General features: G+C 40.8%; 1 protein-coding gene across 7 annotated transcripts in view; it reads right to left on the bottom strand.

Annotated features, from left to right (window-relative positions):
- LOC149141834 (uncharacterized) overlaps window positions 1-23,949 on the bottom strand; it is a 258,860-nt gene that overhangs the window by 10,727 nt on the left and 224,184 nt on the right. For all 7 annotated transcript variants that reach the window (XM_089446337.1, XM_089446338.1, XM_089446336.1 and 4 more), the window contains one exon: window positions 6,759-6,953. In XM_089446337.1, coding sequence (XP_089302463.1) covers window positions 6,759-6,953 — 195 coding nt within the window. The remainder of the gene's footprint in view (window positions 1-6,758; window positions 6,954-23,949) is intronic.

Raw genomic sequence — 23,949 nt, 5'->3', positions numbered from 1 at the left:
CCAATCTATTTCCCATCACATCATGGAGTCATTCGAAGATGATAGTAGCTGTGCGCTAGATCCGAGGATTGAGGGCACATGCACCCACAATTTTCTATCAGAGTCTCGAGTAGCACTAGTGGCTAGCTGGATTGACAGGGGAGTAGGTAGGATCCGTGAGTTGTCCTAGCATGTGGATTAGGCATGGAGCCACAGGATGATCAACATACTCTTGTAGGGGTTGATCGGAGGAGGTGGCATCAACAGGCCACCAGACAGAGCATTGTACGAGGATGAGGCTTTCCTACGGATATGTGGGGTGCAGAGGACACCAGGCAACAACACCTTAGTGACACCGCCATTGACACATAGGGAGGTTTGCCTATTAGATCTCTCTGAGAGGATCAAGAGGGGAGGTCCACCCATTCGAGGTCATGGAGGTGTGGTAGTAGAGATGGTGACCCTGACAGGATGTAGGTTACTGCACACTGACTCAGCCTCTAGATGTGGCATTCTGTGGTGTATAGAGATATGCAATGATGAGCACCTCTTGAGTATATCCATAAGGGCTTGCATACAGTCACAGAGGAGCTGGTTGTTGTCCCTTGATGCCCTCACCACGAGCAGTAGGGCATAAGAGACTCACATGAGGCGGATGGATGTGACCCCGAGTATCACAGATAGGAGAGGAATTTTCCCGTTGGGGTAGACAGACTATGCGCGTGTTGGCACGTGGAGGTGTAGGGATGACATGGTATGTTGTAGAGGTAGCATATGCTTTGCCCCTGAGTCCCCCCTTGAGGGTATGACTATGGGGAATTTGTATGACACACCTTCAGCAAGGCATTTTAGAGCATTGCAGGGGCATGCAATGCAAGGGGTGATAGACCTCTTCTACAGGAGGGCATGTAGGCTTTTGGCAATTTTTGGGTACACCATCCGGGGATGGGATGGTAGAGTTCGTCGTGTGGCCAGGCAGGAGCAGGGCCATGGGGTATACACGAGATTATCCCTTGATATATGGAGCCTATACCCGCAGGGGTCAGAGGTGAGGCGCAGATGGATCACATTAGTTGTCAGAATTATGTCACCGCAAACTTGGGAGCTAGGGTTTCAGTTGACGAGTGGATCACTCCACTTCGAGATGAGTAGGACCCTGACAGAGAGAGATCTAGCTCATTCTTGGGTTAACACATGGGAGATCACTGAGGTTTTCTCCACATGGCGAGGCAAGTATTCCCTGTTGTTGTTGAGGATCGAGGCTAGCCATGGGGTGGGAGGCTCGGGTATTGTTGAGTTGTCCCCGCATGTTGGGCATAGCTTTGGTCATTACCTGTATGGTGGCCGAGAGATATAGGAGGGGAGGACCCAGTAAGAGCATGTTGGACTGCCGGTTCTAGCTAGAGATCTGTAGTGTCAACATGGTAGTTGCCTTTTGCGATCAACATGGTATCTCGACCTCTCAAGGCTTGGTAGTTCAACCTCCTTTAGGGATGTGCTAGTTTCTATAGGGGAAGATTGCACAAGTCTTCTGTTGGGTTTCAATTGCATGAAGAGTAGTTTGACTCCTAGAGATTCGTTGATGACCTAGGGCACTGCACTAGTATGGCAGGATGATTGGCACATGTGGTTCTTAGTGGTCATTGGCACTACTCAGTGGGAGACAATAGGAGTTGGAAGCGATGGACCTCCAATCTGGCTGTGGGATCTAGGGATCCATTGGGTTAGAGGATTACCTTTTTTTGGAAGGATCATGGGGATGACAGAGACAGGATTGCATCCTCCTTCGGATGACAAGGCAAACACCATCAGAATGATCACTACAGGTTGAGGAAGGCCCTTCTCCCTGTTGTTTCGACAAGAGACAGGGCGTGGATTGGTAAGTGAAGACCTTGGCAAAGTGCCCGCAGGATAGACCTGCGCGCAGTGGAGTTACCCTTTACTAGATTTGTGGTGGAGATCACCAGACTGGATGACCCTACAGGAGCATGAGAGGGTCGTAGTTATGGTCAGACTGATGCAGCGTCCACTTGGTGGACTCACTTTGAGATTAGTCTGGGATCCAGCAGCTACAAGGCTGAGCAGTTGTGTTACAGATTGGGGAGAGTGGGTTCTCATAGGGGGAGGTCACCTGAATCTGCCATTGGGACCCTCTTTGATAGCAGGCACTTCACTTCCCAAGGACCAATTGAGATGGGATAGCGCCTCACTTGGGTGGCTATATGACCCGCAGGAGGTGGCCGTGATTGACCTGCCGAGAGGAGGGGTCTACTTTAGGGGACTTATGTTGTATCTTTGGGAGTTCCCTCTTGAGGTACCCAGGATTGATTTTATGGTGGGACAACCTTCCGAGGAGTTTAGAGGGGCTTGGCAGCATCGAGGTGCTTTACTTATTGACAGGAGGTGGGATGACTCTCGCGCCCTACACCTTGGGACTACACATGGAGCGAGGGGTGCTTCACGTTGAGCGTGATGGCTTGGGTCCAGAGTATCTGGGGACTCCTTTATGACAGGTCAGCGCATGGGTCAGAAGTGGATTAGTGGCACAATTGGGACCTCGATATTTCTTGCACTAATAGTTGGGTGAGCCCAGAGAGAGCTTGTTCAAACATTGCTTGAGGACAAGCAATTTTGGGCAGGGAGGACTGTAATGTCCCTTCTCAATAAATTTCTACTAGAAGAGATCTACAATTTTTGCCATTTTGGAGCAAACACAATTTTGGCATACCAACTTAGGGAAAGTGGGTCAAATATTAAAATTGGTGGAATGTGGGGGCCACTCCTCAAGGAATATGCACCTCTCGGGAGAAAAATCGATTTTGTGAAGGGAGGTCGAAATATTTGGAGGGACCCACAAGGAAAAGTAAGGCAACAATTATAAATAGAAGGTTGGGGGTAGCAATTGACACCTTTTGATAATTTGACATTTACACATTGTTGCTCAAGTTGTTCAGCTGGGTCACAAGTGTTGTTTAGCACAAAGTTCTCCAAGGGGAGAACTCACCCTTCTTTCGGTGGACTTTGAGTGCCACCCTAGGGAGGTAAATTTGCTGCTACATTTGAAGGGAGGCTTGTGGAATTTTGGGAGCATCTTTCAGCCATTCCCCTCAGCTAATTCGTGCTCCAGTGAGAATGCAACAAAGGATCTCATGCCATTTATTTCAGCTATTTTCTAAGGGGTGCTTGCCGGGAGAAATTTATAGAAGGTGCTCTGGGGGAAGACTAAGCTTTGTGGAGAATTTTGGCACTGGATGTTGTTGCCTTTGAGAGGGACGAATTTCTCTTTCTTAGGCTTGTGTAGAGGGGACGCTGGACAAATTTGTGTGGTGTCGGGCTCAGCTCTTGAGTGTCAGAATTTGTGGTAGAATGTAATATCCCCAAGGAAAATTAACAGTAAATATGAAAAACAAACATAGACAAAATTGAAAAACACCATGAAACAATAACAAACAATCAGACCACAAATTGGCACCAAAACTGCACTACTGTACTCTTTTTATTAATGAAAATGGTTGTACAGTGAGGTGCTAGAATGAGTGCACCTGGGCTTGCTCAAGGCAAGCTAGCAAAGCCAAAAATGACAAGTAAGACACCCTCCTCCAATCTATTGCTATGCTGCTCAAGTACTGCGCTGTAGATGCCTAGAAATACATTGTTGGCTGAATGGAACTGTTGTTAGAGCCTTCTCGGGTTCTCAAAAAAATCTGGGAAATTAACCCCGACCTCTCCACCAATAACCCACAAAAGCCCACGAAGGAATTGGCCAATACTTGACTTTTGAAATTCGACCCTATTTCCCCTAGCTCCTCTAACTGCTAGCTGAATTGGGACCTTTGTTTGACCCCTCAAATCTTCCCAGAAAATTCTAGGAATTTGGGATTGTGATCCTTGCCCAACACCTAGAAAAACCCAAAAAGGGTTTCCCTTGGTTCCAACCTTCAAAAATTCACCATTCACTGTTTGGCCCTCCTCCAATTTCGAATTTTGTTGCTGTGACTGACCCTGTCAATCTCTGCTCTCCCAACTCCAACAATCCTTCTCAAATGGCCCCACAAATGATCTCCCAACACCCCAATTCCAAACTCCCCCAAATAGTGCTGCCCCAAAGAGTCTCACTCCAATGACTATGTAGTCATGGAGGAGATGACGTAATCTTGCGTGTGATGAAATGAGAGTTGCATGTAGGGTGGCCCTCTCATCTATAGTTCCCTCTATACTCCTGAAAATCGACCCTCCTGCTGGTAGTGCGAAAAGGCAAGGTGAAACTCCTTCCTTGGGCTGGCACTCAAAGTCCACCGAAGCAAGGGTTGAAATCTCCACTTGGAGACACTCATGTGCTAAACAACATTGCAGACTTAGATTAAGTTCAAGCATGCTATGTCAAAGACACAATTTCTGAATAGATGAATGAATGCCCAAAATTAGTGCCTCTTGCTCTATTTATAATTCATGGCCCCTTCTCTCCTTGTGGTCCCCACTCTCTCTCTCTCCCCTAATTTGCATTCCCTTCTCTTTACTCTACTCATTTACATATTCATATGCCAAAAAATTGACCAAGAACAACAATTTCATTTATATTATATGAGAAAGAGAGAACAATGAGTAGGAAAGTGGAACTCGGGCTCCGCTACAACAAGCTAGGCCATGCCCAGATCTCAAAAAAGCTACCCAACCACTAAGAACTCGTCCCCAAATTATCTTTTGCACTACCCAGGCAAATCTGTGTGATGTTGCTGGAAAGAATTGGTTGTCTAGGCCTCAATACTGCTCCAAAAGGGGTGAAACTTCAACTGGTATCTTTTCTCACCCTACTCCACCAAACCCATGAAGGATTTCATCACCCAACAAGCCACCAAAATACCAACCAAGAAGTGCTAACTGCCCAGTGACACTAGTTACACGCACTGCTAGATAGTTTTTATAAATGGCCTTTAATCCGCTAGAAAATCCCAACAAAAACACCCTCCAATTAACTCTGGAAATTCCAGCGCCTTCCCAGCTCAAATCCACTAGCCCCAAGCTCCCATGAATTTTCCCAATTTGGCCCTTGCGCAGGCCTGCGCAAACCCATATAGGCCCTAGGTAACAACTGTTGTCTCTGCTAATTAACCACAAAAGTAGGCCTTGCTATCAATCCAATCCACTTGCAAAATGTGAGCAACAACTCCCTCTAAAATCCCGGCAAGAGATCTGACTTATGACCATTGCTACAAGAAGTGCGAGTTCTGCCACTGCGCCCAGCTTGCTCCAAAATTTCATCAAAATCATTTGCAATGTCTCCCAGAACAACCCTCCAAATTTGCAACAGAATCCTCCTAGGGATGGCACTCATGGTCCACTGAAGGTAGCGTGAGATTTCCGCTTGGAAACCTTGTGTGCTAAACAACACTTTGTTGACCCAGCTAAACAACTTGAGCAAACAATGGTCTAAATGTCAAATGAGCAAAAGTCCCAAAATGAGTGCTCCACCTCGTATTTATAATTTCAACCCATTTTTCCCTCCTTGTGGGCTCCACCCAACGAACCCCCTTCTTCCTCCTTTTCCCTCGAAGTCGAACTCTCCAAGGGTGCATATTTCTTCATAGAGTGGCCCCCACCTTCCACTAGCTCCATGATTTTTCCCTTTTCTCTAAATTGGGTGTCTCTCTTTTCTCAAAAGTGAGTGCCACCTCATTTTATCCACTTTTCCCTAAGTTGTGAGCCAAAATTGGTGTCCTGCTAACCAAAATTGCAAAAATTGTGTTGCTTGTTAATTTCAATTAGAGGGGACATCATAGGCTTGGAGATAATTAATTCCTCTGTGTTCCTAGTCTTAGTGACACCTCTCAAAGTTAGAACACTTGTTCGAGATACAATATTTAACAACAGTGCCCTTGTAATCTTGATGTGAGATTGTTTTGACTCTTTTTGTTCCATGAAATCATATATGATGCATTTCTCAAAAAAAGGCACATGCCTTGTTCTATACACCAAGATTGATTTTGATATTGGCCATCCCATTGTGAAGAAGCCAACTTCCATAGAGCAAGGTGAAGAATACAAGAAGATGCCAATTGAAAGGTCTGCGAGTCAAGAAAAACAAGGATGGTTAAGGTTAAATATCCTTGTAAGAGGTTGAAATGAAAGTGGTTACTACACAAAAATCACAAGGAAGAATATGTGTTGAGAATCTCTAAAAGTGCATTGCAAGAATGAAATAAATTGAGGTATGTTAGCATATATTATGGAGATTTAAATTCCCACTTGTTCTCCATGGTTATTTAGTAACTAGAGTTGTAATTCAGCTGTGTGAACTCAAGAAAATTATTCATAGCTCCCTTTGGAAGAAATATCACTCAAGCATCATGAGCGAATTGTGTTGTGAAAATTATGGTTTTATATTTGTCTTGCCCTTGTTACATCAATGTCTAAAATGATATTAAGAATGGGAAGTTCACTTGATTGAGGCTTAATGAAACAGTAATTTGTTGCTACTTTTTCTCACTAACCTACAATGATAGATTCAAATCGCTTCACACAAAATAAGAAAATCTATAACAAAGCCAAGGATCTTTCTTTCACTGATTTGTTCTAATCCATCACACAGGCAAGGACTTGAGATGATTAAATTGGTCAATTTTGACCTTCCAGAAGAAAGAGAATTTGAAGTAATTCTTTGCAACTTTCTGAAGTTTTGGGGCGGATTACCATATCTGAAACTCTATAAACATGCAAGAAAGTTAGAAACATCCCAAGAACAAGAAAATTGTAGAGCAGGGCTTTTAAGGAAATGAGCTTACCTTATAAAAACTGTGCTGAGGCCGTGAAAGAACTGGCTTGTCATTGTATGCCTGTACAAGTTTCTTTTCAGTGGCACTTAAATGAAGTTCTTCTGGATTCACCACCCGACCTAAAATTTTCAACCTTTCTCTAAAAGGCACAATCGAATCAACTGCAAACCCTTTAACTTTTTCGCCTTCATCATCGATCAATTTCTGATTCCATAATAATACAAGCATTAGTATGATAGGATTCTTTTCAAGCACTAAAGAATAATAATAAAGAATACACCAAGAATAATACCTCATTGTAAGCTGAGGATATTCTCTATCAATTAAAACACTCAATATGTTCTTTCAAAAGGTTACAAGATTATTTTGAAACAAAATGAAAAAGAGGAAATCGCAAAATGACAAGTCTTAAATGTGGTGATTGGATTAAATAAAATCCGATCCTAGGGAATTCAAACAATCTTGAAGTGACAAAGTAATGATCCTAGGCTTTGCTTTCAAGTGATTTTGGAAACTTGAAGGCCAGAAGCTAGCTGGATGTCAGCACTGTAAAATGACTAGTTCATGTAAGATCTAAACTTTAAAGCATTAGAACATTCTCACAACAAGAGCATAGCTCTACTTTGAGGAGAACTTACAAATAAAGGAAAATTTTATTAGAATAGGCCTGAATCTCAGCAGCATTTTCAGCTGTCATCTTGTTCCATTCCAATGGAACATCAGTTTTAGCCTTGAGAGATGTTTGGGTCATTTGTCAGCATTGAAGAAAAGTTAAAACTGTCAGGCTATTCACCATACAGACCTATCTTTCCCGAGGAAAGGAGGTTTTCAGGCCAACTTCAATGATGGATTCACCCTTCTACATCCACAGGAACTCTCAACATTCAGTGTTGAGTTTTCTGATTATATCAGTGCCAGAATGAATATCTTTATGAACAATGTAGAATATTTAGATATAGGGGCCAAAATTGATATGATAGTGTTTCTTGAATATGTTGGGCATAAATTTTCCCTCTACATTCCATTAACTTCCTTAAGTAAGACTCATTTCTAAGTTAAGAAAAAAAAAAGCTATACATTTCTTATCTTTCTACACGTAAAGGGGTCCAGCTGAGAATGGGTCACTTATCCAAGAACCTTCAATGGAATCTCAGCTTACAAATTCAAAGGAATCCTCACAGGTTACTAGAAAATATCTCAATCTTTGTAATTGACAACAATTTGATAAGTTCTAGAGTATGATGCAATCTTTACGTTTGTGAATATGGAATGATACAGCACAACACACAAGCAGATTTGAAAACACTACAAGGATTTGCAATCTCACCATCAGGGTCAAAATACTTATGCAAAGCTTATAAAATAAATCCTTAAATAGCAATAGAGGGAAAGCTTTTTAAGATATTTACGCTACTATGAACAAGATAGGCTTACAGAGTTAGAGTCTTCTTCAATTGTATAAACAAGTATGGGAATTCATTGCAGCTTTGCTTTCCTAGTTGAAACATGTTCTATATTGCTAGAAACCATAATTTGGTTCGCTGCAGCAATTAATGCATCAAAATGTTCAAAGGAGATTAAAGAATGTAAAGAAACAAGTCATGCTACAAGAGCAAACATCTGTGTTTACTATTTTTGCATAGGGAGACATCTCTGTCTTTTTGCACAGGTAGACATCTATGTGCTTTTGCATTCAACTGTGCTTAATCCTTCACAAGATTCTCACTTTGTCAAAGTGCTTTAACCCTTGAAAAACCTCTTGCCACTGTCTATGTGGTAAAAATAATATCAGAAAACATTTAAATAGGTCTTCACATGCAAAAACAATTGATTCTAGGAGATGGCCTAGCCATCTCAAAAAATAGTTCACATACTTTATTTTCATCCCTACCCAATCAATCTATTTAATGCTATACTTATCATAGTTTAGGTCACTGAACATTTCTCACTGTGATTTATTGCCATTTATGACAAATAACATAAATAAGAATGGTTTCGCTTAGAAACCACGATTTTCATGTCTTTGGAGAGAATATGGCGATATTGAGAGAGCGACAAGGTAAATGGTATTACCAAATCTCTACTGCTTCAACTGTACCTTCCAAACTGAAAAAAAAAACAAATATATTGCAGAACTTCAATTGTTTGTCAGCGTTGGGCTATGGATCCGTATAATATGTAAGCTCCATGCTGTAAAGTTCCCAATTTTTTTTGTGAGTGCAAAATTCAGTAAGGAGTTTTGCCAATTTTTGGTGATATTAAATAAAAGGAGAAAATATTAATTTGCAGCAGAAAAGTGGAAATTATTATTTTAATGAAGAATGGCGACAAAGTAAATATTTTATTAGTGGAAGGTGAGGACCACTAAGGGAGAGGGATAGCAATTATAAATAGAGCTTGGAGGCCTCCATTTCGTATCTTTGATCATTTGACAATCAAAATTAGTTCTCTTGAGCTTCTTAGCCAAGACAAACGTGTTGTTCAACACAAGGAATTTCCAAGCAAGAATTCCACCCTCATTTCGGAGAACTTCAATTGTCTCCCTAGTGAGGCAATTTGGGGAGTTCAATTCAGAGTTTCCATTGGGCATATTTGCAAGTTATTTTAGCTGGTACGTTTTTCCCCTCGGGCGCAGAAGTGATTCAAATTGTTGGTCGGGAGATCAATTACGAAGGAGCAGAACACCGAAAGATTTGCCGGGGTTTTTCCCCTAATTTAGCCAGATATTTTGTGGTGATTAGCAGGGCTGAGTTGAGAGAATTCTTGGGGCCAAAATTCTACATTTATGGAAGTGCATAGGGGCTGGAGGAATAGAGGTTGAGAGATAAGGGTCGAAGATTGGAGGTATTCCTCAGAGGAGAATTTAGCCAAAGTTGGGAGAGATTTCCAGTGGTGGATTTGGGCTTAATTCAACAGTATCAGTTTTGTGGGGCGTTTTCTGGCCAAATTGGGCAATTTGCACTTGTTGGGGGTCATCGGGGATCGGTGGATTCAGCCCAAACCCTTTCTGGGTTTTTGTGGGTTTATTGGGAGGAGTCTCTAATTAATTTTACAGAATTTTCGAGGCGATATTCGGGCCAGAAATCCAAATTCTTATAGCAGGTCGAATTGCTAGTTAGCTAGGGAATTTGCAACATTTTGTGGGTTTGACTTTGGCTTGGAGATAGGCCAAATCCTTTCTGGGTTTTTCTAAGTTTTTGGTGGAGAACTCAAGATTAATTTGGCGAAATTTTCTGAGCACTTTTGGAGGATCAAACAAGGTTTTCTTCTAGCTAGCAGTTGTAAAATTTCTAGGGCTAGTGCAAAACATTGAGGAGAACCATTTCCTCTACATCCGTGTAGCATCTTTCTCGCCTGAGATTGTTTAGCTTGCTTTGGCAAGCCCAGGTGCACACATTTCATGCATTGTACTCTTCTCCATATAAAATCGTTGAATTTTGGTGAAGTTCTAGTGTAAATTGTGGATGTTTGATTGTTGTTTAAATATTTCAGTGTTGTATGGTATTTTACTTTGTTTATCACTGTTATTTCCATTTTGGAACATTACAATGGTATCAAAGCCATAATCTTGGCTCAGCCTGTGGGAAACCCTTCATTCTATGACAAGGCCGAAATGAAAGCTAAAAAATCATGGGATCCAAAGAAAGGTTAAAAGCAAACAACAGGGCAGTAACCTTGAGTGAGATGATTAGGATGCAACAAATGATTATTGATTTGCGGGAGTAGCTGATTCATACCACAATTGGGAATCAGGACCATTCTCAATTGTCATGTCCCTTCTCAAATACATTTGTAACAGGGTGTTTCTACACAAGTTTGCACAATTTTGGCTAAGGAAAAGAACCCAGCATTTTCGACATAGGGACATAGGAGGAAATTTGGCTTTCTTTGGCTGCTAGTGGAATGTGGGGGCCACCCACATGTGAATTCGAACTATGCCATTCGAATGGCTTGGAGGGAATTAGAAGTGCTGGATGGAGGGGCCCACATGAGACAAGGAAGGCCCATGAAGATAAAAGGAGGAAGCTCTCATTTGGATGGATTCATTCACCTTGCAAATCGAAATTACTTGACTATTCACTTTGTTGTTTAGCCAAGTCAACCGGCTGTTTAGCCACGAATATCTCAAGCGAGAGATTCAACCTTACCTTCGGGGGACCTTGAGTGCCCGCCCTAGGAAGGCAGTTCCATCAGCATTTCAGGAGATCCGGGAGTGTGTTACAGCACTACCATTCAGTCACATACAGGGAGTGCGTATTTCTGGGCTATTTGGAGAATATGCAGGAGGAGTTTGAGCCACCATTGATCAGCCATTTGCTAGGAGAGTTACCGGACTTGGAGAGCAGTAGCAGGCCAACATTTCTTGAGAATTTTGGAGCCAGCAAAGCCAGCAACCCAACAGTTCGAATTACCAGGCTTGGGGAAGCACAAAGGACCAGTCCAACATTTTCGTGGGACTTAGGAGCAAGTGCTACAGCCCGGAAGCTCATCCGCGAAGTCAAGGGATTTGTAGTAGGGGTCAGCCCAACACTTTAGGACATTTTTCGGGAGGATTTACAGGCAGAATCCAACAGGCTGAGTTTTGCAATTGCAGCTGAATTTGGGCTCCTTGGGGGTCGAATTTCAGAAGTCTAAACCAACTAAATTCCTTCGTGGGTTTTTCTGGGTTTATGCCAAGGAGTCAAGAGCTCAAATAATATAATTTTCTGAGCACGAGAAGTGGTGTTTCTAGCCATTCAAAGTTAACAAGAAGGGCAGTTTTCTAGGCAGCGCAGGGAAGATTGGTGCAGCAGTTGGAGCATCATTGATCTAGCCATTTCTCACCTAGGTTTGGTCATGCTTGTCAATTGAGACAAGCCCAGGTGCACCATTCTATTATCTATTGTATTTTTCCCTCAAAGAAGTAATAAAATGGCTCAGTAGTTCATTATTTACAGCATTTCCATCGCTGCTTAATATATATATCGTTTTTATATTGTGCTAAACAGATTGTATGTTTTATATCACTTGTATTCCTATTTAATAACATTACAGTGGTATCAAAGCCTAGTTCTTGGCTCAGCTATGGGGATTTTCTCCTATGAAAGAAGGGGACCAACAGAACATCACATACAAAAGGCAGAGATATCGGAGCAGAGAAAGAGAGCTAGTGATTACTCCAGACATAGAGGATAGAGGGAAAGTAGTGGTAGAAGAGGAGTACATGGTGGAACCCAAGAGCAGGGAAGAGATAGCTTTCAACAACCTCCTGAGAGCCTTGAATCACTTAGCCAAGGGCCAAAAAGATATGCTAGAGGAGATAAAGCTGCAGAACGAAGAGAGGACCACTCCTAGAGGGTTTCTATTTGGGGAAACTTCTGGAGCATCTTAACCATTCAATCACCCATCATCAGCAACACAACACCCATCGGCTAGTGGGCCAACTCGTGCCACACTGCCCTCTTTCGTACCAATGGCACAAATCGAACCAGCAAGGAGTGAAGACCCCATTTAGATGGGAGATCATTTCAAAGAGTGGCAATTTATGGAAGCACTCTCTTTTAGAGATTTCTGCAAGCTCAAGCAGAGTGAGAAGAACAAGGGTTATGGAGGACAGGGAACCTAGAACTATGAGCTACAAAGGACCATAGGGAGAATGTACTTCCCTACTTTCGATGGCATTGCCAAGTGCACAACTAGGACTTGGGTTGAGAAGATGGAAACCTACTTCCAGCTCAACCAGATGACAAAATAGGAAGCCATCAAGATGGCCACGTTGCACATGGAGGGGGAAGCCCATGACTGGTGGTTTCATGGCTTGGCCACCCTAGGGCATGCCAATGTGGCTTCTTATGAGGACTTCACCAGGAGGGTGGTGGAGCATTTTGACCAGAGAGATCTAGAGGCCCATTTCAGAGAACTGACCCAACTGCGCCAAACAGGGAACTCGGAGCAGTACATCTCAAAGTTTCTGCGAGTATCAGTGATGGTTCCAGATCTATCAAAGGCTAGGAGGGTTTACACCTTCATTGAGGGCTTACTTGAGCCCTTGCATGGACTAGTAAAGTCACGCAGACCCTCCACACTGCAAGAGGTCGTTTTGTGCACTAGAGATCTAGAGGGGGCCATCCCTAAGACTAGAGCACCTTTCCCACAGAAGGGGCATGAGACTAGACCTCCACCTCAGAGGACCACACAGGGGCAAGGGCAGCTAGATCATGAGACACAAAAGGACCTCAGGAGGAGGAAGTTATGCTTCACATGCAAGGAGCCTTCGGCACCAGGCCATCAATGCACTGCCGGCAAAGCACACTATATTGAGGTCTTTTAAGACAGTGACCAGGAGGATGAGGAGGAGCAATAGTGTGGTGTGGGAGATGGTGAGAGTGTGGCAGCTCGAGGGCCACCACCACCACCTTGCCCCATCCGAGGGAGTCCTTGCTTCCTTATGCGGGGTTCCCAAATTTTTAACATTGAGGATCAGAGGCACCATACAGGGGCAGCGGGTGTCAGTCCTAGTTGACAGTGGGGCTACCCACAACTTCATAGATGCCCAATTGGTTCAGAGGAGGGGCCTCACCATGGCTAAGTTTGAGGGCTTTTCAGTCCTAGTACCAAGTGATTGCACCATACAGTGCACTCGGTATGTGCCTGCTTTGACAGTAGTTATGGGGAACTACTCGATGACAAACCATTTCTTTGTGGTCGATGTGCCAGACACCAACGTGGTGATGGGTGTCCAGTGGCTGTACTCCCTTGGGCGAGTCACTACAAATTGGAGGAAGCCAAAGATGGAGTTCATTGGGTCGGATGGCAAACTAGTAGTTCTGAGAGGCATGCAGTCCTATCCACCTCAGACAGTCTCGGCCCACAGGATGGAGGCAGATCTACGACATGGGGACATTGCATGGGCAGTAGAGCTGAGGATTTCGAAGGTTGGGGGACAGGCCCAACCACCACCACCAAACATACAGGGCTTGATGGACAGATACACAGTGATGTTTGGGGACATTCCACCAAGGCAGCCACCAGACAGGGGATTCAAGCACACTATTAAGTTGGAGTCGGCTGTGCAGGTGGTGATCACCAACCCTCATAGGCATCACAAGGCCTATAAGGATGAGATAGAGAAGGCCATTCAGGAGTTGTTATCATTGGGCCATATCAAGCCAAGTTCTAGTCCCTTCGCTTCTTCAGTAGTACTGGTGAAGAAGAAGGATGGAACCCTTCGTATGTGCATTGACTACCGGGCCCTCAACCAGAAGACATTGAAGAACCGATACCCCATTCCCCGCATAGATGAGCTAATGGATGAGCTTAGAGGAGCCAAGTACTTCTCTAAGATCGATTTGTGTTCGGGGTACCACCAGATCAGGGTGAGGGATCAGGATATCCCTAAGACAACTTTCTGGTGCCACTATGGGCACTTCGAGTTCCTGGTCATGCCATTTGGGCTGACCAACACTCCGACCACTTTCCAATCATGCATGAACCATGTCTTCTGGGGATAGTTGAGGAGGTTTGTGCTGGTTTTCTTCAATGACATTCTGATTTACAGCTGGACATGGGAGGAGCATCTCCAGCACTTGGAGGAGGTACTACGCATCCTAGAGGAGCAACAGTTTTATGCCAAACTATCCAAGTGTGAGTTTGGCTTGACAGAGATGCTCTACCTAGGGCATATCATCAGTGTTGATGGGGTGAAGGTCCATGAGGAGAAGATATGGGCCATCCGGGACTGGCCGATACCACGAGATGTGACTGCGCTGAGGGGTTTCTTGGGCATTTGCACCTACTACAGGAAGTTTGTCAAGGGGTTTTCACAACTGGCAACACCCTTGACCGATTTGACCAAGAGAGGGGCTTTCGCATGGGCTGATGGAGCACAGGTTGCCTTTGATCGCCTTAAGGAGGTGATGAGAAGTTGCCCGGTCTTGGCACTTTCAAATTTTTCCCAACCCTTCACCGTGGAGTGTGATACATCCGGGGTGGGAGTGGGAGCAGTTTTGTCACAGGATGGGCATCCCATTTCTTTCAAGAGTCGGAAGCTCCTACCACATGAGTTGTCATATTCCATTTATGACAAAGAGATGTTGGCCATCATCCATGCATTGGCCAAGTTTCCACAGTATTTGGTGGGCAACAAGTTTTGGGTGAACACTGATAACCACAGTCTTCGTCACTTCATGGGGCAGCAGGGCCTCAATGACAGGCAGCAAAGATGGGTCAACAAGGTGCAGGCCTATGACTTCAATATAGAGTATGTGCGGGGAGCACAACGTGATCGCCGATGCTATATCTCGGAGACTAGCTGCTCTATCACTCATGAGCATTTGCCATGATTGGAAGGCTCAGCTATCGATGGAGTGCTCCAAGGACAGGAGGGCATGTGAGGTCTTGGAGGTTACCCACACAGATGAGCATTACCGAGTGATGGATGCGGTCATCTATTACAAGGGTCGCATTTTCCTAGTACCTAACTCGCAGTTGAGAGAGAGAGTGCTCCAGGCAGCACATGATTCACCATTATCCGGGCACCAGGGGTTCCAAAAGATCTATATGGCAATGAGGGAGAGATTCACATGGAAGGGCCTCAAGGGGGATGTGCTAAAGCACGTACAGGAGTGTGAGGCATGCCAGCAGAACAAGGGGGAGTTGATTCACTCTGCAAGATTGCTACAACCGCGTCCCATCCCCGAGGGGAAAAGGGAAAGTATGTCTATGGATTTCATCATAAGACTCCCCACAATGCAGGGGAAGGACTGCATTTATGTATTGGTCGACAGGCTAACCAAATATATCCACTTTTTCGCCATCCCCACCAGGTACACGACTGCACAGGTTGCAGAATTGTTCTTTCGGGAGATCTTCCGATTGCACGGGTTCCCTAAGAACATTGTGAGTGATAGGGACAGCAGGTTCATGGGAGGTTTTTGGCAAGAACTTTTCAGATTGATCGGGACCGAGCTCACTCCTAGCACAAGCTACCACCCTGAGACAGACGACCAGACCGAGAGAGTTAATCAATAGCTGGAGGGGTATTTGAGGAACAATGTGACAGGTCAGCAAAGGGCTTGGATCTGGTTGCTGCATCTAGGCGAACACTACTACAACACCAACCACCACATGTCCATTGGTATGACTCCTTTCCATGCTTTGTATGGATATGATGCATTATCTTTTGCTGATGTTGTTTCTGGAGATAGCCGGGCCCCAAAGGCCAAAGATTGGATTCAAGAGAGCCAAGACATCCTTAAGGCTCTCAAGGATAATTTGGTGACAACCCAAAACCGACAGAAGGTGTACGCAGACCAACACAAGAGAGAGAGGCATTTCGAGGAGGGGGGCTTGGTGTACCTCCGACTACAGCCTTACAGGCAATCCACACTAAAACAGAAGGGGCCGAGAAGCTACAACCCCATTTCTATGGGCCATATCGGGTGATCAGACGAGTTGGGGAGGTGGCCTTTGAGCTGGAGCTGCCCTTGGGGAGCAAGATCCACAACGTATTTCATGTCTCATGCCTTAAAAAGGTGTTGGGGCAACAGGTGACAGCAGCAACAAAGTTACCCCCACTGGATGATGAGGGCCACTTGGTTTTGGAATCTGTTGTCGCACAGATTGTCACGACAACGCTCAGACCGGGGGGTTGTCACCCTGATCCCCGTTCTCTCCATTTAAGCCGTCTCCCGAGGCTAAGGAGGGTAGACCCTATGGGACAAACGAAGACCAACTGTAGACCAGTTGGGTTGGGAGACACAACAAGGCTATTTAGCACCTGATTGATTTTAGAAATTAATGTACCAGTGCCTTATGGAGTTAATGATTAAATGATTATTTATTAAATATTGCAGAAATATGAACCTTGTAAAACAGTCATTTATCATCAAATAACCCAAGCAAAGATTAATTTTACCAAATGCGAGATAATCGATAAATGCTTAATGGCTTAACAATATTCCAGCAATTAAAATTCAAAAGAGTAAATGCTTTAAATAACCACGCAATTTTAAATGCTAACCAGTTATCACTTTCATACAGCTAATCTTCAAATGAACATTTAAGCATGTTTAACCACATAAAAATGATAAATATTAATCCCGCATCAAAAATATATTAGCCTTAGCGAAATATACCAAAATTTGGAAACGTGACAAAAATATGCTAAGACTAAATACAACACAAAAATATTTCAAATTTTTTTATATTTTTAGATTTTTTAATTTATTTTTAAAGTCAAAATTCAAACAAAACAAAACAAAATAAATAAATAAAACTAAAATCTAAATAAAATTAAAATCTAAACTAAAAGAAACTTTTTGTTGCCTTTTATGATTTTTTTTTTTAAATTTTTATGATTTTCAAATAGGACAAAAATGAACCAAGCAAAAACTAAAAATAAATGAAAACTAGAATCACAAAACTAAGCTAAAGATTAAAATATAAATTAAAGAGATCTAAATCTAAAGTTAAAACAAAAAATTTAATAAACCTAAATATAAAATGAGCTAACGTATATCAAAAAAACTAAAACTAAATTTTTTTTAATTTTTCACTGAAACGAAACTAAAAGAAAAGAGGAAATACGCTACCCCAAATAATCGAAATATGCTCATACGACTACCAAAATCGGATTTTCATTTGTTGTTTTGGAGTATCGGCAAGCACATGTGAGGAGGGAGAAGCTCGACAGCAGCGTGGAGAATTTGTCTTTTGCAGGTTGAAGGCCACGAAAGATGCGTGGAACGTGGAGGGGTTCGATGCAGGCAGAGAGGCTGCACGTGAATGAGGAAGGGAGCTGGAGCGAGAAGCTAAATGCTGCTCAATGGATAGGGAAATCAATGCGTGCTTGTAGGTGGACGGAATGGCAAGGGAGGGGTTGCGTTTGACAGATTGCAGCGGATAGGAGAGGGTTTTCATGCAGGAAACAGGCAGCTACGTAATACGTATAAGGAAAAGGCATGGGAGATTTTTTAACAAAAAAGGGGCAGTGTGAGGCTATCGTGGAGATGGCTGAGGGATAGACGCAGAAGCTTGAACGCTACAGCGTAAGGCTGGCAGCTATGTGAGAGGCAGGGTTTCAATGGCGGAGAGCGAGGGTGGAGCCACGCGCAGGCAGAAGCCACGATGGAAAGGGAAACAACGTAAATCTAGAGAAGTGCAGGTCCAAGGGCACAGCCTCCCTAAAAAAGTTTCGAAAAATTTTCCCTGGAAATGAAACCCTAGCAAGTAGATAGCTTCGACCTTCTTCAGAAAAATTGAAAACCTGTTGAAGATTATCCCTGCAAAAATGATGCTGAGGCCAGGTCTTACCCTCCAGGGCCTAGATCTGGCTCCAGAAAAGGATTATATCCTCAGCTCCAAAACCTGTAACAACAAAAGGAAAAATACCCAGAAATAATATATGCAAGGATTAACCTAAGTTACCAGGATTCGGATACGGATACAGATATACGGATCCGTTGCATTTTTGAAAAGGCAGGATCCGGATACGAGGAGGATACGGCAAGTACAAAAATATATAATAATATTTTTTTTAAATTTTAGAAAATACATTTGATGTTTAAAATCAAAACCATTTATGAATCACAACATTAGAACTAAAATTATTAGATAATTTATGAATTTGAACACTGAAATGATGAAATTTAAAAACTAACAAACAAATAAACATATAAATATTAATGCTAACATATTGATATAATTGTTAAAATAAAGTTATTACATAAAATATATTTTTTTTTTAATTTATAAAAATTAAAATATATTTTGATTTTTAACAACCTATCATAAAATTATATAAGTTATATATATATGCCAGATGGTATTAAAAAGCATATATAATATATATATCAATCAGATGGTATTAAAAACTATGATACGTAAATAAATTAAAATAACTTTATTATATATATCAATCAGATGGTATTAAAAACTATGATACGTAAATAAATTAAAATAACTTTGTTATATATATATATATATAATATATATCAATCAGATGGTATTAAAAACTATGATACGTAAATAAATTAAAATAACTTTATTATATATATATTAACATCAAAATAAACCAAAAAGCATATCTATATATATCAGATGGTATTAAAAACTATGATAAGTAAATAAATTAAAATAACTTTATCATATATATATTAACATCAAAATAAACCTTTTAATTAAATCGGAAATCTTTATATTGAAAGCTTATTAAAAAAACAAATTGATTTAAAATAACTTTATTATTCATATATATAAATCAAAGATCTTTATGATTGAAAGTTTATTTAAAATAAATAAACTTTTTAATTAAATCAGAGATCTTTATATTGAAAGGTATTAAGATCACTGTTTGGTATTGGTAGAAGTCACAATATGTGTTATCGTGCAAAAACCCTGAGTTGACAATTTGAAAGCTCAGACTTCTGTATACAATTCAATATCCCATGGATTTGTATTTGATAATCTTATTTTGACAATCAGATTGATTTGGAATCTTACATTCGTGAGAGCAGGCGTATATATCAAATTATGAAACTATAAAACATGTATTAAAACTATGGATCGATGACGCCATGGAATCGATTTGCTGACACGCTTCAAGGCATATCTAAAGCGAGTAGTGTGTTTATATTTGACCGGAATTTATGACAACATTAAAATATTATTCAAATTCAATAAAATCAATTAAAATGTGGATAGGATAAATGATTCGATTCATATTTTATGGGAGTTGGTATAGCAGAACCGTAGTTCTTCAATTTTTCACCGAAGTAATTAAAAATTTGTTGCGCTGATGACTGCACTGTCCGTCTCTGAAATTTTTTGGCCGAAGTAATTAAAAAAATGTTGACGCATAATTTTATTGAAATCTATATATATATATATAAAAGCCGGCAGATGGTATTAAAAAACCACGCGTAATTTTATTTAAATCTTTATATATATACGCTGGCAGATAGTCATTAACTAAGTCACTAACTGACCGTACACGGATCCTAGCGTATCCGTATCCGTACCAGTTTCGGATTCGGGGATCCGCGGTTCCACCTCTTGCCTTCAGCGGATCCGGTAACGTAGGGATTAACACTAAAACCCTACAAATTAATTACAATATTTACAGATTTTCGACTCTAAGCAGCCAGATTTGTCAATTATCCACAGTAATATTTTCAGAATTTCAGATTTACTATGAGATACTTCAGAAAACCTCTCATGCATTCAAAAGATAAACTTAAATGATAAACCCAGGATCAAAACTGGTTGGGCTCTTCAAGAAAATGCTTTCCGAGAGTTGGTTGGTTCAGCCGAGAACTTCCCCAAACGCCCGTTGATCTTCACAATCTAGATTTCCTGCACAACTCACTTCAACTATCAATAAAGAGGGAAAAGCAGTACTAAAATCCAAATCCAATGGAGATACTTACCATTATTTTCAGAAATTTTATTACCATTCAAACCCTAGTGAGTAAACAAGATACCTGTGTTCAACATCACTCTTCATCAAGCTATTACCAATGGCTGAAAATAAATTTATGCAGAAAATGAAACAGCTTACAACATTTCAGAAGAGTAACACCAGCTATATTTCAACCCCAAAGTCTTTCTTTATTGCACAAGAAAAAATTACAAGATAGCTTTCTTCAGCACAAGACTCACAGATCCAATGATCTGAAATGACCCCTGGCACCTTATTTAAAGGAAAATTTCCCAACGGCTAGTTCGAGTGATCCATGTCAAAATGATCTCGACCATCGATGAGGATCAAAATCTCTTTTAATTTCATCTGTCGAAATTTTAAATGCATTTTAATATATTTAAAAATTAAAACCCTACATTTATTTCCTCAAAATTTTTTACTTAATATTATTTTATTATTTTATTTTATTTTTCAAAAATTTTATTTATTTTTTAATTTATTTTTAAATTTTATTTTATTTTTTTATTTTTTAATTATTTTTTAATTATTTAATTTAATTTTAGTATTATTATTATTTTTTATTATTTTTATTGGACCCTCGAACTTAGCCTTTGGGAAAAAACACCTAGGACCTAGGACTTATGAGGGGATTAAAACATTTTCTAGCCCTCAAGACACTTACATCATGACTTTTACAATCTTACATCTCAAGGGGGAAAACCCATTTGACATAGACCCTCATAGACCACCCAGCTCTGCGACACAAATATAATCTAGCAGATCAAGCAATTTGTAATAACCTAACCAAATAGTTAGAATTATTTCCAAATTACTTTTACATAGACTCGAAGCACACTAGGATTCCCCTAAGATTCTAATGACAAAATTCATTCCGGCTTTGGGGTTAGGCTGAAGGAAAACTCTGCCGATCATGGATCGGTGAGACAAAAAACCTTCCGGAACGTAGATTATCACTAGAAAATTAGGTTTGCCTAGGCAATTTACATACATAACTTAGATCTGCTAAGATTATTTACAATTTACACTCGCAGACTGGGTTTACAACATAACATGATCAGGTTGATGATGACAGTCGAATGGCACGGACACGTCGATCAAGTGCTATCCCTTTTGCGAAAAAATAGGGTGCACTGCTATGGGTAGTTGACACGTGGTCAACATCTGGCTCTACTTGGGGACAGACTGCACGATAGGAATGTGAGAATCCAGAATCTGCATCCTAACAACACAACAAAAATAAGTAGCATCCATTCAAAAATCATCATATAACATTAAGCACATGAAAGATATAAGCTCTTCATTTATTAACTATCTAGTAACAAGGAAAGTAAATCTAATCCTAAAACAGAAATAAAATGCTGAAATGACAAGGAGTAAGGTTAGAAATACAATACAGAGGATGCCCCATGGCATCAAATATCATCTTTGAAGAATAGCTTGAGCATTTGGCCATTTGCAGGTAAATCAAGTGGTTCGCCATCCAATCTGCTCAAGTGGAATGAGTTTGTTCCAACAATATCTCGAATAATGTATGGTCCTAGCCACAAACTGTCGAACTTCTTATGTTTTCCTGGAGAAAAAAATACTAAGATTATCCTGATAAATTTCAATAAATTTCCCAGTTAACCCCTTGAAAGCATAATCCATAGCCCTTTGAAATTTCAATTCATTATAAGAAAATGCTAAAACATCTCGATATTCATGAAGTAAATTGGTTAACTTTTTTCTTTCTTCAACACTAATACCTGTACCAATTTTAACAATCTTTGGTTTTGCAGGGGTACCAATGTTTATCTCGAGGTATTCACCTGGGTCCATTTTGTTTTCCTCTCTCAACTTCGTGGCATCATGATGATCAAAGTGTTGCTCTAAGGACACCACATTCATAGGAGTAGGATTTATGATATGCTCATGATTAAAAGATCCATCCTCCTCAGAATCTATCCGGAAATCTTCAAACTCATCCAGACTATCAAGAAAACAAATGACTTGCTTTTCATCATTAAAGACTTGCCAATGCTCTGAGTTATCTGGAACAGATGGTCTAAATATTACTTCCATTTTGATCTTATCCTTAATTATCTCATCAGATAACTGGAGGGTAATAGCAGCTACAACAAGTTCATCTGCCAAACTATTATGCTCTCTTGGGATAGCTTCAAGGTCAAGGGCATCAAATTGTTCCAAAGTATCCCACACAGCATTTCGATAATTCCTTAATCTTTGATTTTTACATGTAAATTCATTTTTAAGTTGCATGATAATTGAATCGGAATCTCCCTTAATGCTAAGCAACTTAATTCTTAAAGATTTTGCCAATTCAAGACCCAATAATAAAGCCTCATATTCGCCGACATTGTTGGTTGCTTCAAATTCTAATCGATAGGCAAACTTGAAAATGTGACCAAGAGGAGATTTAAGCACTATTCATGCACCTTTACCATGCCTAGACGATGCACCATCAAAGTACATGTACCAAACTTTATCATTGAGATCCTTAATCCTATCATCAGGAGGAATTATGAAATTAGACATGATAGCGTAATTCCCAATGTCAGATTGTTCTTTAATTATCTCGCTGTGAGGTCTCTTAGGATCTTCAACATGGAATTTTCTTTCGGGCTCTCTATTAAGTCTTACAAAACCATCACCTCTAGGAGAAGGAATCATAGCATATGACCAATTCATTTGAATACTTCCTCCTAGATCAGAGGCCCATTTTCTAGATAAAAGCATACCCCAGGCATCAGAGACATCAACAACAACAATATCCATAACAATCATGATGTCTAGGTAAACTGATAGATGAACTTGTAAATCTTTGATCAAACCATGCACTTAAATCTTCTTAGAATCCATGGCACATATATTATAGTAGGGTCTAGAAACTCTTAAGTTAAGTTGTTCCATGACCCTTTTAGTCACGACACAAGCTGATGCACCAGAATCCAACATGAAATTATTCAATTTATATCCATTAACCAACAAGGTGATAAAGAAAAGCTAGTGATCTTTGTTATCCGCATCTAAGCTTTGCAAATATATGGGAGCATTGTGATAGTTAACTTCCTGGGTCTTCTGTTGAGAAATATTTACTTGAGTAACTTATCTCTTTGGGACGGGATTTTAGCAATCTTGGAGACAAGAACCCAGATTTTCGCATTGTTAAACCAACTTCCCAAATCAACATCTAATCCAGAGTTTAAACTTGGATTAAAGGTTCGAGGGAGAATGGGACACCCGCTCTGATCTTTATCTCTTCTCTGACAAGTCAAACCTTTGTCTCTAGCAATTTCCATGACTTGTTCTGGAGAGGGTTTTTCGCCATATAACTTAGCCAAAATGTCATCTTCATTTTCAAGATTATTTATACCAAAAGCTGACGAGGGATGCATAACGTCTCGACTATTTTCCTTAACCTCCATCCAATCGTTCATAGACAAAGGAAACTCGTTACCCACTACATTTATTTGATCACCTACCCCAAACATTCCATTATCCAAAAATTTTCTAACGATGGGACAAGCAGCCTCCTCATGAAGAGCATCACAAACCCGACAGTAAGGCGGAGCATCATCGACCAAATTAGTAAGTGGATTAGGAGGTCTCTGCTCACTAGATTGACCCTTCTTTTGCCAATTATCATTTCTATTATTATTATTATTATTTCTGGGCTGGAAATTTTGCATTTGCGCTCTTTCCATTTGGACCAACCTATTCTGCAAAATAACTATCTCCTTAACATGGTTAGATGTTAATTTCACTAGATTAATTTCCATG

Source organism: Pinus tabuliformis, chromosome X, assembly GCF_031772625.1.
Source record: "Pinus tabuliformis cultivar Carrire ecotype Pingquan chromosome X, CPIR1, whole genome shotgun sequence".
NCBI lineage: Eukaryota > Viridiplantae > Streptophyta > Pinopsida > Pinales > Pinaceae > Pinus > Pinus tabuliformis.
Note: the sequence above shows the minus strand (reverse complement) of the source record. Positions and strands in the feature narration are given on the sequence as shown.